This window comes from Etheostoma spectabile, chromosome 2 (assembly GCF_008692095.1).
Source record: "Etheostoma spectabile isolate EspeVRDwgs_2016 chromosome 2, UIUC_Espe_1.0, whole genome shotgun sequence".
Taxonomy (NCBI): Eukaryota; Metazoa; Chordata; class Actinopteri; order Perciformes; family Percidae; genus Etheostoma; species Etheostoma spectabile.
This window is the reverse complement of record NC_045734.1, coordinates 26,217,640-26,232,205: the sequence shown is the minus strand read 5'-3', so window position 1 is coordinate 26,232,205 and position 14,566 is coordinate 26,217,640. Positions and strand designations below refer to the sequence as shown.

At 40.7% G+C, this 14,566-nt stretch overlaps 1 protein-coding gene and 1 long non-coding RNA gene across 5 annotated transcripts in view; both read left to right on the top strand.

The window, feature by feature from the left end:
- Nucleotides 1-1,005: 1,005 nt before the first annotated feature.
- On the top strand, nt 1,006-9,480 carry LOC116705274 (dnaJ homolog subfamily A member 3, mitochondrial). Of its 3 annotated transcripts, none has more exons than XM_032541311.1 (12): nt 1,006-1,248; nt 2,078-2,214; nt 3,098-3,181; nt 3,333-3,545; nt 3,725-3,877; nt 4,024-4,171; nt 4,387-4,451; nt 4,547-4,675; nt 5,995-6,110; nt 6,465-6,559; nt 6,870-7,001; nt 8,181-9,480. In XM_032541311.1, exons 1-11 carry the CDS (start codon nt 1,044-1,046, stop codon nt 6,992-6,994), a joined length of 1,470 nt encoding a protein of 489 aa, XP_032397202.1. In that variant the 5' UTR covers nt 1,006-1,043; the 3' UTR covers nt 6,995-7,001; nt 8,181-9,480. The 3 variants fall into 3 exon arrangements, with proteins under 3 accessions (XP_032397202.1, XP_032397191.1, XP_032397214.1); XM_032541300.1 differs by having other exon boundaries at nt 6,870-7,009; XM_032541323.1 differs by lacking the exon at nt 6,870-7,001.
- A 4,281-nt stretch (nt 9,481-13,761) lies between these two features.
- LOC116705275 (uncharacterized) overlaps nt 13,762-14,566 on the top strand; it is a 16,482-nt gene continuing 15,677 nt past the window's right edge. The window contains exon 1 of one of the 2 annotated variants that reach the window (XR_004335889.1): nt 13,762-13,774. This is a non-coding gene — a long non-coding RNA (uncharacterized LOC116705275). Of the gene's footprint in view, nt 13,775-14,111; nt 14,123-14,566 lie in introns of those variants that run through there. The other variant, XR_004335891.1, reaches the window with a different exon arrangement.

Here is a 14,566-nt window from a genome sequence, read left to right as displayed (position 1 = left end):
TGATGCATGAGTTAGGGTTTTTATTGTCATGGCAGTAACATAACTGCAATTTATGAAAAAAATGAATTGAAGAAACGTTTCAATGAAATCATTTCCCAAACACAATTCATAAGAACAAAGGTAACCAAAGTCGATCTCAGGGTGCAAGTTACTCACAAATACAGCATGGGCAACAGAAAAATGTCCAGTTGTATGCTGTTTCGGATTACCTTTGACCTCAGTGAAAGGGTGCCTAAGATATTTTTATGCTTCTCTCAGGAGTATAATGTTAACTTAAAAAAAAAATGACAAGTGAATGTCACAGCTACCTGCGATATATACTCTACTCTACTAAACACACCATAGAATAAAGCAAAAGTTTCTAAATCTCGGCAAGCTTTTTCTCACTTCATAATTGAATTTCGGAATTTGGTTGAGTCTATCCAAATTATTAATAATAAGGTATGTATTTATATAGCTGATGAATTGCAAGATTTTTTCAAGAAAAGAAAGACTACATACATATACACATATACATTCCATTGTATTTTCTGTATTTTGTATTGTTCTCTTGTTTTCTCTTTGATTTTTTTTCTCTTTATGTAGTTCTTATCATAAAGTTCTTAATTATCAAGTAAGGTTGTAATGTTTCTGTCTTTTTTTGATATTTTGTAAGTAGCCTATGATGCCAAATTGTTCAAACAATGTATACCATGTTTGTAAAGTATGCTAATAAAAAAAATAAGTTGACTTTAAGTATCAAAATTACTTCTTCTGAGGGGGAGGCACAATGCACCATACCTCGACGTAGGTAATCTAAAAATTCAACTTTGCATGAGCTCAGAAAAGCAGCCCTGTTTTCAGTTTTGTAACAATACTTTTTCCAGCTGATCCAAGAGGATTTTAAAATAGTTTAGTACATGCAGTGGAATGCGAGTGTGAAGTAGCACCACATCGACAAGTGCAGTAGTGTCCGTTAACTAGTTTTATTTTGGTTATGGGCAATTTTCATAACCCGCACATGCGCAGACCGCAGATGCGCTGACACCGGTAGTGACGCGAAAATGGCGTCCTCCGCTGCACGGCTGACTACACGCTGGTTATCGACATCAGTTCCTACTGGACGCGGTAGCGGTCGTTTTCTGACTCTCTCCGCCAGACATGCTGGAGGTTGTTCAGCGACGATATCGCAGACACACCGGGGAGGGATAGCGGTCAGCCGGAGCTCCTGGACACGTGGAAATGTCGTGACATTGAGAGTACTGACAGGTGAGATAGCTAACTGTTAGCATAACATCAAGAGAGTTTCTTATAGCAGCAACCCTCTGTCACTATTGGCAACGCCAACAGTTTGTCTAAATATACAAAACCCCGTCTTCCATGCTTTGTCATGTGCAACATTAGAATGTGTTTAGCCAGCAAGGCTACCATAGTCCTCCACGGCTAGTTGGCATATATGATGTAACTGCTCACCAGTATGATTACATCAGTAACAGTATTTCCACACTGACCATATCTTACGGCCCTACAGCACTTTGTGTCAGCATCATCTGGTTAGTGCTGGTAGAAGTACTCAGATCTCTTAAGTAAAAGTAGAAATACTGCGTTTAAACTCCTTCACAGGCAGAAGCACAAAAGGTAATGGCATCAACCAAAAGTACTAAATTATCAACAGTGAAATAACTCACCATGCAGAATGGCCCACTTTAGAATCATATTATATTACTGGATTATTGGACTGGTTATCGATGTATCGATGTGCACATCATTTTAATGTTGCAGCGGGTGAAGGTGGAGCTCATTTGAATGAATCTATTCTTACTTTATTATAACCTATATTATACGTAATTGTGTGTGCTGACAGGAATAAAATCAGGAGATGCCATGTTTTTTTTTTCTCGCTGACATGTTATGAGCATTTCATAAATGATGTACTAATGTATAAATTGGTGAAACCTTGTTGATGATGAACAGCTAGCCTCTTGGGACTATGCCCAAAAAACTGCACAATATTAAGTATTGCAGATGTCACATTAGCATCTGAAGGTACAGTAGTACCGTCTATTAAACGGTCACTTTTGGATACTTTTTTCTGCAGGCTTAAGATGTCCTCATGGCATTGCCTGCCACTCTTTTCATACCAGCAGCCGGTTGGCAAGCAAGCAAGACTTCTATGAAGTCTTGGGTGTCTCCCGCACTGCAACACAGAAGGACATCAAGAAGGCTTACTACCAGGTAAGAGAAACGCTTTGCTGTGTCACACTGTTGTTTTACACAATGTTTGTTTGTTTGGTTACCTTAAAGCTAGAGTGAATAGTTTGTCTCCCTCATGAGGAATTCTAAGTAATGACAACAACACTGTCGGAGCGTCCACATGATACAGCCTTACCTTATGGCGCACACGCCCCCACCCCTCCACCATGCAGTTGCTAATATGCAAGAAGGACACGGAGGTTTAAAAAACACGGTGGACTCTTGGGAAGAGGTAATTAACCTCACTCAAGCTTCTGGAAAGTCACTGGACGACACAATCTTCTGAACACAGCCATACTGAGAAATACAGAGAGAGCTGTGTGGAGCTGATAGTCTTAAAGGTGCAGTAGGTAAGACTCATAAAACTAAGTTTCTGTCATATTTGCTGAAACTGACCCTTTGTTTGAGTAGAACTACATGAAGCAGATAATGTAAAAAAAAAAAAAAAAATCTGGCTCCTCTGTCACCTACAGCCTGTAGTGTGAATTGCAAAAATGTACCGCTCCCTGTTCAGATACACCAAACAGGGCCCGGGGGGGGGTGTCTAACTGCTGTCAATCACTGCTCTTGCACACACATTCATTCTCCTTGTGTGTGTGGGGGGGGGGGGGGGGGTGTAGGTGACCGTTTGGGCTTTAGCAGAAAGGAGGGAGGGACTGAAAAGTTGAGCTATTTAAATTTTTTGGCTAAGTCTACAGCAACTTTTAATTAGCTTTGTAGCAAATCATTTTGGAAATGTCTTGAATGTAACTTGACGTTCATTAATATTAAAAAGTTACCCACTAAAGCTTTAAGAAAGACCTTTACAATACTGGTTTCTCATTCTCTGCCCTCATGTTTCCTCCTACTTTTTGTCTATCTCCAGTTGGCAAAGAAGTACCACCCGGACACCAACCCAGATGACCCAGAGGCCAAAGAGAAGTTTGCCAAGCTGGCTGAAGCCTATGAGGTACACAAGTGTCAGAGATAATTTAGATACCACTCCAGTTATGTAAAAGTGCAGGAGACTTAGTAATTCATGATGAGCAGCATACTCAAATTATGTTATTCAAACTTGCGTAATAACCCAAAATGTAATTGTCGTTGTTTTTTGTGTGAAGGTGCTGAGTGACGAGGTGAAGAGGAAGCAGTATGACACATACGGAGCGGCAGGCTTCGACGCAAGCCGCGCTGGGGCAGCTGGCCAGCAGCAGTACTACAGGGCCGGGGGGACCAACATAGACCCTGAGGAGCTCTTCAGGAAGATCTTTGGAGAGTTCACTGGAGGAATGAACTTTGGAGGCATCCACGACATGTTTGAACAAAGGCCCGAGGTCAGAACTCCCATCACTGTAGAAGCAAAATGTTTAGATTTTTTACATTAAACCATTATTCCACATGTAAGTTTTTATTTTTATTTTGCTATTTTATTTTGTCGTAGTTAAAGTAAACAATTAGTAAAACATACATTAAATGTTAAGAAGATTGTCAATTTTCTCCCGTCTTTCCACAGTTTGTGATGGAGCTTACGTTTACAGAGGCAGCGAAGGGTGCGAATAAGGAGCTCAGTGTGAGCATTGATGACGCCTGTCCGAGGTGTGATGGAAGGGGCAATGAGCCGGGCACCAAAGTGTCTCAGTGTCACTATTGTAACGGCACTGGCATGGTGAGTTTCAGACCCACATATGGCAGCAGGATAGTTAGCAGGTTTCAATTGTTCGTTAGTTTCCTCTCAAGATTTCCCCACACTGTTCCACTGATCTATTCGTCAGCCACTATACATCGCATTACTCTCTGCGTTGCCCCCTGCAGGAGTCAATCAACACGGGTCCTTTCATGATGCGCACCGCCTGTCGACGCTGTGGTGGGAAGGGATCGATCATAAACACACACTGCGCACTGTGCCGAGGTTCAGGGCAGACCAAGAAGAGGCAGACGGTCACTGTACCAGTACCTGCTGGTAGGTTTGACCCAATCACCCAAGGAACAAATTCATTCAATGTATAGATTCTCAATATATCTCAGAATATTTAATCTTGTGAAAAATTGTGAGTCTTTGCAACTTTGACACAAGCAGTAGTTTGACCCGAAGCAGTATACCTGCTTGGACCGCTGTTGGATTTCAAATATGTTACATAATGACAAACAAAAATTATATTTATTGTGACCTCACAGGAGTGGAAAATGGTCAGACAGTGCGCATGTCAGTAGGGAAAAAAGAAATCCTCATTACGTTCCGGGTAAGTTTTGTTAGTTGTTAAAGTATTTAAGATGTTGTTCATTTCTTGCAACGCATTTGTGTATGATGTGTCATCTCTAAAATGTGTCTGCGCAGGTTCAGGAAAGCCCGGTGTTCAGACGCAACGGAGTAGACATCCACTCAGATGTTTTCATCTCTGTAGCTCAGGCCATTCTGGGGGGCACAGCCACAGCATCGGGCCTCCATCAACCCATCAGTATATTGGTATGTAATGAAGGAGGGCCTGTGAACAATAAACAGCAGCAGCTGCAGCAATACTGATTTGGAGGCTGTTGTTCCTACTCAGAATACACAGCTAACTAATATGTGTTTATTCAGAAGAGTCATAGTTAAAGTAAAGTGTGAGTTTAATTCATGCTAAATAAGGAACATTTTCTTTTCATTCAGTATGTCTGAATGAAAATATGTTCTGAATTATAAAGCAACTAAGTAAATTTAGTAGTCTGGATGCCAGCCAAACTTAGCCCCTCTCACAACATCTGAAGTCGGGGAGTTTGGTCTGAATTTGATCTGTTCTAGAGCAACTGTGCTCGAACCAGAGCTGTTCGGACCAATCAAATTGTCAGGGCGGGCTTCATACGATGATGGACAGATGATCAACTGTAACGGCCGACCACGTCACCAAAGAGCACTTGGGTTGAATTCCTTTACAACAAAGGTGGCTGCCGCTGGAGAATTGAGATGTGTAGATTCCGCCATCGCGTCTGTTATAGAAGATATCGGCAGCGCTTTAACCAGCAGAGGCTGGTTTTAGAAGAGACTTTACTATTACTATTTATTTTTTTTCAACGGCCAATGGAGAAGTCTGCCGGTAAAGTCAGCTATAAACTCTATAAATGATCAATGATCCATTTTCCTTCTACGTTACAAACAGCTGTACAAAATGGCATGAAGTTTTAAATGGAGCTATAACAACCGCCCAAATGCACGTTAACGTTATATGGTGGAGTGAGATAGAGGGTGACTGAAGAGAGGGAGCGCCCAGCGGCGTTAGGACAAAGCCGTGAATCAGAGAAATAAAACGTGTTCTCACCGATTCATTGTAGCAACTGTAGCAAGCATCTCACTATCACTTATGTTATCCACATTCATATTTACACAAAACAAATGATATATCCAGCTACAAACAAGTCTTAAGTTAGAAGTTAGGACGGAAGTGCATTGTGCAAACTAGGAGTGGTTGCTATGGAGACAATACACTGTCTCGGTCTCGTCTCGTTGTGGTTGAGTTCTGTTAACAGTAGAATTGAGTTATGATGCTCTCATTGGTTGTAGGTCTATCCGAATGAGTGCTGAGGCATTTTCGGTTGAAACACGTCCCATAATCACAGCCCACGGAGCAGTATCAGACTCATATTCTGACTAGAATCTAAGTTTGATGACGTCAGGCCTTAAATTTAGTCAAGTACAGTACATTTTTGAAGTAATGGCACTCCCATATCTTATTTTTGGATGTGTAATGTATCATGTTCCTTTCCTTTCACTGTGTTTCAGTAAAGGCAAATTTCTGTTGTTGTTTTCAGATTCCTGCTAGTTGCCAGGGTGATCAGGTGATCCGGCTGCGGGCGAAAGGCATTCGGAGGATGAACAGCTACAGCTATGGAGATCACTACGTACACATCAAGATCAGAGTGCCAAAGTAAGACCCACATAGATGGGAAACACTGCCCAAGACTGCCCCCCTGCCATCATAAACATATACTTGTATTAGTGTAACTGTTTTTAATGCATAAGATGTTTGAACTGACAGGATTACATTTTACTGAAATGGTATATGATATGATTTCACAAGACAAAAAAAAGGTTTTTCAAAAAATATATGTAGGTATTTTACTTACCTTTATCGTAAATGTCTTTTTTTTTTTTACATTGTTTTTCTTTTACTTTTTCTCGTCCTTGTTTCTGATTCTGATGTCCTACGCTGTGAAGCGGTAACAGCTAAACACGATTCGGTCTGAATATTTCAATTGTTTCTGGTTTCCTGTCCCTACAGGAAGTTGACTCGTAGGCAGCGCTCTCTGTTGCTGAGTTATGCTGAAGAGGAGACTGATGTTCAGGGGACAGTCAACGGTGTCGAGCCCTCTGTAGGTCAGTATTAGAGTTCAAGATATATTTATAGATAGATAGATATAAATTAATTTAAAAAAAATAAACACACAAAATAATACAAACAATAAAATAGCAGATACATTACAAAAAATAAAGAGTTACATTCATACAGTTTATTGGAAAAAGGCTCTACAGTTACCACAAGTTACTATTAATAATACTTTTTGTTGTTGTTTAAGTGACTTGAGAAGAGATTTTAGTTCCATGACTAGACACAGCTAGTCAGTGAGTTTCTGTACACGGCAGGGATGAGGGTAGTTGAGCTGATGCAGTGTGTGTTTGTGTCCAGGAGGGAGCAGCAGCACCTCAGATTCTGGCGCAAAGTCGACCCGCTCAGAGGAGGTACAGGACAAGCAGCAGCAGCAGAATGAAGAGGGAGGCTTCTTCTCCAAACTAAAGAAAATGTTTAGCTGACACTCAGGCAAGCAGGTGGGAGCTTCAAACAGTCACTGAACCTCTGACTTCTTCCCCGGCACTGTGAAACATAACACTGGCAAATTCAGTGGACCATCTCTGCTTTAGAGATGTTTAGAGATGTAAGGCTATTTGTTTTTAAAGGTCCCATGACATGATGCTTTTTGGATGTTTTATATATATTTTTTTTATATAGGCTTTAGTGATCCCCTAATACTGTATTTGAAGTTTCTTTCCTGAAATTCAGCCTTGGTGCAGAATTACAGCCACTAGAGCCAGTCCCACAATGAGCTTTCCTTAGAATGTACAATTTCTGTGAGTCTGTAGCTTTAAATGCTATTGAGGAGGAGAGAGGGGGGTTAAGGTTTGACCAACCGCCACTTTGCCCGTTTGAAAGCCCCGCGGGTGGACCAAATTCTCTGGGCGGGCAAAGCAGAGAAAGGCGAGGTAACCTTGCTCCTTATGACCTCATAAGGGCCAATAATCCAGATCAGCCCATCTGAGCTTTTATTTTCTCAAAGGCAGAGCAGGGCTCAGGGCTCGGTTTATACCTATTGCCATTTCTAGCCACGGGAGGACCATAGGCAGGCTGGGGGAATGCATAATAATGTTAAAAAACCTCATAAAGTGAATTTCAGGCCATGGGACCTGGAAACATGAACCACTATAAAGAGAGAATGAATGCCTTTCTTTTATTATCTAATTTGACAGTCGGTCATAACGGAGAAATAACATAATTAACTACTTTGAAGTAGATTTTTTTTCCAGGCTATATCACGCGGTGTGGTATTTGATCAGTGAATAGACGTGCATATTAGCGATACCAGCATGCAAAGCCAAATCCGAGGCATTTCCCATACTGGTTTTGGAGCAGCTTCTCAGTTACATTTACAGCAGCTACATCCCAAGTCAAGTCAGTTTCTTTATATAGCACATTTAAAAAGTTAAACGATTTAATACTGTTTAAGGATGTTTTTTTGGGGTTAAAAAGATTTTAAAACAGCATTTAGTCCAAAATACATTTTAACATGTTTAACTGATGTATACTGTATATCCAACAGAGGAAGTCTACATTTTTCTTTTTCCACATTGTACACATGTGTCAGAGCTGGCTACAACCCTGTCTCTCCATGACAAACAGCTCTAGTTATATGTCAAAATGTAACCTGATTTATTCTCCCTCCAGGTACCAAACCACGGTAAACATGGTAAAGGAAGAAAAGAAGTCCACTGACTGGGCCCCCGTGCTGTCTCCTCCTGCCCTGGGGATTGAGCAAGGAGGATCAAGAGAGCGGCGGAGTGGTATTTGTGTTGACACAGTCACACATTGTTGAAGCTGCGGTTGGCAAACAGGCCACGCAGACGCCAGGTCCACCCACACACCCACTGACCCGTCACCACAGACAGGTGCTGAGGACAAGAACTGCTGGAAGAGAAAGGACGGCGACTACAGAGAACTATTGTGCTACATCTCCTGTCCCTGTTTACTTTGAAACTGCACTGCTCATTGAGTCTCAAAGGGCTTTACAGACAGTAGCTCTCTATTAGGTAAAACCAAGTTAGAAGAGAGGATGACCCACTACACTCAAATGGCTTTATTGCACCAACATTTGGTCTACACTTTTCCAAAATGTCGGTGAGCTTCCTCTTCAGTCACCCTCTCTTCTAAATAGGACACTGCTATGACCAGCACATAACTGTTGCTGTGCAGTCACTACTCAATTCAGTTAAAAAAATAAAACAGACCCAGAATAGTAATTGGCTAAGTAACAAAGTTGTATTTTTTTTTCAATCCTGAGACTCACTGGGTGTTAAAACTTCCAAAGTACCATAGACATCCAATTCTGCAAAATGCATTGGGAGAATATTCTAATATTATAGCAAGAAATAAAAACTGGTAGAGAAAGGAAAATCGTGTGATGATGATCTCTAAGACTTAGATGTACAGTACTTAGTAGGATTTGTTGTACCTGTGTATGGCAACAAAACAGTGCGTAATTTATTAAAATGCTAAAGCCACTTTTTTTTAAACTTTCATTCTTTCCTTTCAGCCATCTTTTTAAACGTTCATGTTGTTATATTAGAGGTCAACAGTAGATGGCGGTGTGAGTCATGATTTAACCTTCAGTGCTGTTTCAAGATTGTACAACTTTCTTTGCCACTAACACTCAAACTCCATCCCTCTGGCTGTTCAGCGTGTTCAGCCGCCCACTTCATCACCATGTGCACCATCTGAGCAGAAGTTTTTGTGTGGGTCAACGAGAACATTCGCTTCAGACCGGGGGTTTTCCAAATGTGCTCACACTCAAAGTGGTCGGTGTTCACCAACAGGACTTGTTCCTCACAGGGGAGAGTTATGACTTCATGAAAAGAAAAATGTCACAGTTACACGTAGAACAGACTGGGCGCTGTGTTTTACGTACATCTCCACAGTGTATTTTCTGTTCTTCATAACGTGGTTTCTAAATGCTATAATGGGATGTAGTGGATCACTGTTTCTCTGGTGCTAATAGAGAAGTGCAGGGATGATTCTAGGATCAGACCTTAAGGGAGGCTCAGCCCCTAATGAGAAAGTGACACTGATACTTTCCCTTGCAAAAGTGTTAACCCCCTTGCTAAATCAGTAATTTCATTAGCTGATAATCTCTGAGCTAGCTACTGAACAACGTCAGCAAATGTCTATTGACGCTATTAATACTATGATGGAGCTAAACCCGACACTTTAATAATCACAGTAATAACGACCATTTGGCATACTGTTCTAACATTCAGCCGTTTTAGCTAATAAATTGTAATTGTAAAAAAGAGCGAGAATGAGCACTGTAATCAATTCTTAAATACTTAGAAAATAAACTATTAACTAGGAAATTTTATTAAAAGTTTTCGATTTAAATAGGTAAACCTAGATAAATAAATCTGTATATCTTCATTATTCAGTCCACATTACATCACTCACAGTAGCAAAGTCTTATACAGTATATTAAAGTGAATAATAAAGTTAAGACAACCTGAGCCTTCTCCTTCCCTTTCCAGGATTTTTGGATGCAACAAATCACCACCGTTCCCAGTAATTATGATGTCATCATAACAATAAATTACTCCTGCTCACTTATTACAGTTAGTCATGATGAATGGGTTGCCATATTACATCATCCGTATCCTTATAAATCCTCTGAGGGTGGAGAAACTCATCGTTTTCAGGACCAAACCGAGGTTTCACTTCATATTCCAACTCTCTGGTTTGGAGGGAAATGAAGAGAAAGAGAATGAAGTGAAAGAGGATTTTTATGTGAGAAAGGATTATTTTTGTAGTGTCTGTGGCTACCTATGTATAGATTATAATACTTCCACTTACAGATAATTATTTATATAGACACAGAAGTGGATATAAAATAGATCTGTTACAATCAGAATGAATAATCAAAGTATTAATAACAATAAGACATGCCAAAAACAGAGTCATATGTAGCAAAAATGGCTTAAACATACAAAACGTTCAGCAGAATGTAGTTAAGGGAAATGCTTTGAAGCCTGCAGGTCATGTAGAACAGATTGTGACTTTCTGCAACACTCTCAGTAAAAACTTCCCTCCCAGATCATATTCAAATGGACAGTAGACCATAAAATGTGTTTTATTTTCAACCTTAACCAGATCTACAACAACAACGAACATTAGGTTTTGTGTGAGATTGCTTAGCGAACTACATCTCTCGTCTCGAACAATATGCTGTACGTCCCCAGAGAAGCATGGCTGTCTCCTTGTCGAGCTTTACCGTCTTCTTCAAAGACGAAGGCAGAAGCATCATAAGAGCAGAAAACCATTTTAAATCGGGTCATGTCGAAAAGTGGTAACATCAGGTGAGCGACTTGGACGTACGTATTTTCCTACAGTATTTTACTAAACTATCTCGTGACAAACTGTGACATTCTTGACACGTAAAATTACTTTTTATTTAAAAAAAACCCTCATTTGTGTAATCCAAGGCACAAGTCGATTGGGACCAGAACATAGTTTGTCTTTCACCATTGACCACCGGCCATTTTTGTTCCGAAGATAGGTCTCATGGAGGCAAACGGAAGAGGCGGGACTTTGGCTCTCTGTAAAGCGCTTTAGTTGCTCTCACTTCCTGCTTGGCAGTTTAGACCTATGACCAGCAGGTAATTTGGAGCTAATGCACACAAACATTTCAAGTTTGAATATAAACAATGACACTTTTGAATTGAATGTATTAATAATTGAATTTGTGTGTATGTATGACAAATGCTCAGTTTTCAATGTTAACGATGACAATGTATACTTTATTGACACGTATGCATGCTGGAATGACCAGAAATGGTTTATCATGTGTTCACTGTGCTAACTCGTAGCCTCAGGCCTTAAGCTACATAATGCAATGGGCAGTGTGCAACCTCTTCTTATAGTGCACTGGGTTAGCACTGTGACTGACATGACTTGGGGTAGGTCATTATGTTCCGTAATGCCTGTTGGTTATCACGATCTTCCAGTTGATTCTGCATTTTGATAGAAACTTCAATGCCTTCTGTGTCAGAGTAGAAACATGGAAGACATTCATAGGAGCAGGTTCAGCTTCTTTCCTCCTTCCTGTGAGCTTGAGCTAAATATTCTGTAATCTCAGCATCTCTTTGATTGATAATTATAGGTATCCTCTACAAATTTGATTGTTCATAACAGTATGTTCAGAATTGCTAATAGCTTATAATTACATCAAGGGTGTACTGTATTGAGTTCCAGGTAGCCTTTAGTAAATATGAAGACACATTCTGAGGTTGAAAAGTTTAATTTATAGACTGTGTGCATGTTATATGTGAAAGTTAAACTCTATTGATTTTAAAACCTGATTTTATTGCCATTACATCACGCTGTAACCCAATTTTTTTTTTTTACTTTTATTTCACTGGTACAAATGATCTTTGACCTATGTTTCTGGCCTATAAAACCCAAAACAAAGATTGGCACCAAGCTGAAAGCAAGTTCTGAGAAGCAGACAGCTAGGAGTTATACAAGGCTTTCACTTAACAGCTCAGTATTCAAATACAGAGCTATACATTATGGTAAATGTTGAATGGGAACAACAGGACAGAAAAAACCTTCACAACATCATTAAGTGACAGATTTTGTCCCAGACTGCCAGACTTTATCAAAGTTAATAAAAGGCAATTCAATGTTGAACAGGACTACAACATAAAGACATTGGTTGACCTTGTCTGGCCATAAAGGCAAAAACCCATATAGACCCTTAAAGGGATTAAAGCTTTTGTCTGCCAATCATGTGTGACTGACAGCTGGTTGCTGGGAGAAACTGGGAAAAGTAGGTAGGCATCATGCGTAGTGATAATAGACTTTAGCATTTCAGTAAATGGCCTCACATCTTCTCACGGGGCAACACAAAAAGGTTAAAAGCTGAGTGTGGGGCAGTAATTAGAGTTGTAGGGTGCTGTTTTGTTACTGTTGCAGGCTGACGGATAATTATATTTTGAACTCAAGAATGCGTCTTTGTGGACTAAAAGACTGATTGACTGGCTGACTGAAACCTTAAGAGCACATTTAAGTTGCCTGTTTGTGACAGGAAGCACTGCCTGCATTAGTGAGGATCTGGGAGTCTCACAGCTGATGACAGTGTGAGATTTAGTGCCATCCATGCCTGGAAACGGCCCATCCGGCTTGGTAAAGCAGGATTATTCAATAGTTGGTCTGTCCACTGGGAACAAGGTTTTTATTTTATTGTCAAGAGCACTAAGCCTGGGATTTGTCCATGTTCCCACTGACTTTGCTGGATCTTGAGGAGAACACTTGAGGTTATGGATTGTCGTCCCTGGAAGGAAGTGGGACGCAGGGGCTGAGACCTGGATGGCGAATAATCCCTTTAACAAGTGGATCTCCCACAAACCAGAAACTCTGCACCCAGGAATCTTTATCTGGATGTACAGAACAGATACACAAATCATGAGGGGTTTGTCTCTCAGCCAAGCCAGAATGAGCTCCTGAGCGCTGACTTTGTTCTCAGTGGTGTAGTTCCATCTGAAGTATCGTACTGCACAGTTAAAATTTGTCTAGTTACGAGTATGGTCTAGGCCATTGGGTCCCAACCTGTTTGGACCATGGAACACAGCTCTGTTAGATTAATTTGCGTACCCCTTCATTAATTCCCAATGTGTTCCAAATGTTTCAACTGTTTGTCAATTACTTTTAGCTGACTATTTGAACTGTTTAGTCAGTACTTTTGATTACCATTACAGTCCATGCAATGTGTTTGGCAATTTATTTCTACCATTTCTTCACTACTTTTAGCTATGTGTATAAAATTCTGTATTCAAGTGTTAACAGCTGCTATATTTTAAGGAAATCATAATTTTTATGTTTCTAAGTACCCCTTTACGAAGTACTGGTTGGGAATCACTGGTCTAGACAGGCTCTGGATGACATGTTTGATGACACAACTTCTGTTGTGATTTGGCCAAAAATCAACTTGACTTTATTTTCAGAGTTAGGGGTTTGACTCTTGCTGGAGCCACACATATTTATAAATCTGTTAACACATAGGACTGGATGTTGTGTTCCAATAATGGCCGGGTTGGCAGTTCAATCCTTGGGTTCTCTTGTCCATGGGACACTAAAGTTTCTCCAGATGGCCAGACCAAAGCTGTGCATGGCAGCTCTGCCGGCGTGTGTGTGTGAGGCAAAATTCTAAAGCCCTTTGTCCATCAAGGTAGAATAGAATGCGTGTGTGCGTGTGTGCGTGTGTGCGTGTGTGCGTGTGCGTGTACGTGTGTGTGTGTGTGTGTGTGTGTGCGCGTGTGCGCGTGTGCGCGTGTGCGTGTGTGTGTGTGTGTGTGTGTGTGTGTGTGTGTGTGTGTGTGTGTGTGTGTATTTTTTTTCTTCTTTGCTACATACTGTCACATTGTCCTTTTTATGCTTTGGTGTGCTAATTCTGGTCTTTTCTTTGTTCTAATGATATTGTACCAGGCTGCAGAACAACACTGTAATGCTTAAGGACACACAGCAGGATGGAGGCTTGCTTCGATGGATTTTCAACCTGGCTCTTCATCAACCTGACCACAAGGCCTTACTGTGGCCCACGTGTCCTCGCAGAGAACCTCATATTTAAGGTCTGACCTCTCCCACCTTATTTGTTGTACACTGGATATCTTTAGATAAAGGTATCAGCTCATATATTCTATAAAAATGTTTAGGATTGGGCTGATTAAACTAGTCATCTGAGCCCTTTAAGACTGCACTGCAGAGAGAGAAAGGCAAGAGTGAGTAATCCAAATCAGATTAGCCTGTGGTTCATTCTGCAATTGCAGCCTCCAACTTTCATTTCTTTGGACCAACGGATATTGGCATCTAGGGACTGGAGGCCATAATCACAGAGGATGGATATGCACCAAGCCGTTGGCCAACTGAGAGAAATTTAATTACTGATCCAGTAACCGTCATTCAGCTGGATTGTGTGTAAAAGTGTGTACGTGTGTGTAAGGCTAAAGGGTAACATTGGTTCCAGCCTGTTAACCATTCCCCTCAATCAGAAGAACCTCTGGTCCAATTTCACC

Coding starts and splice junctions, on each gene's coding strand:
- LOC116705274 (XM_032541311.1), top strand. CDS start 1,044: ATGGCGTCCTCCGCTGCACGGCTGACTACACGCTGGTTATCGACATCA. Junction 3,546..3,724: donor TGTTTGAACAAAGGCCCGAG/GTCAGAACTCCC, acceptor GTCTTTCCACAG/TTTGTGATGGAGCTTACGTT. Junction 3,878..4,023: donor ATTGTAACGGCACTGGCATG/GTGAGTTTCAGA, acceptor TGCCCCCTGCAG/GAGTCAATCAACACGGGTCC.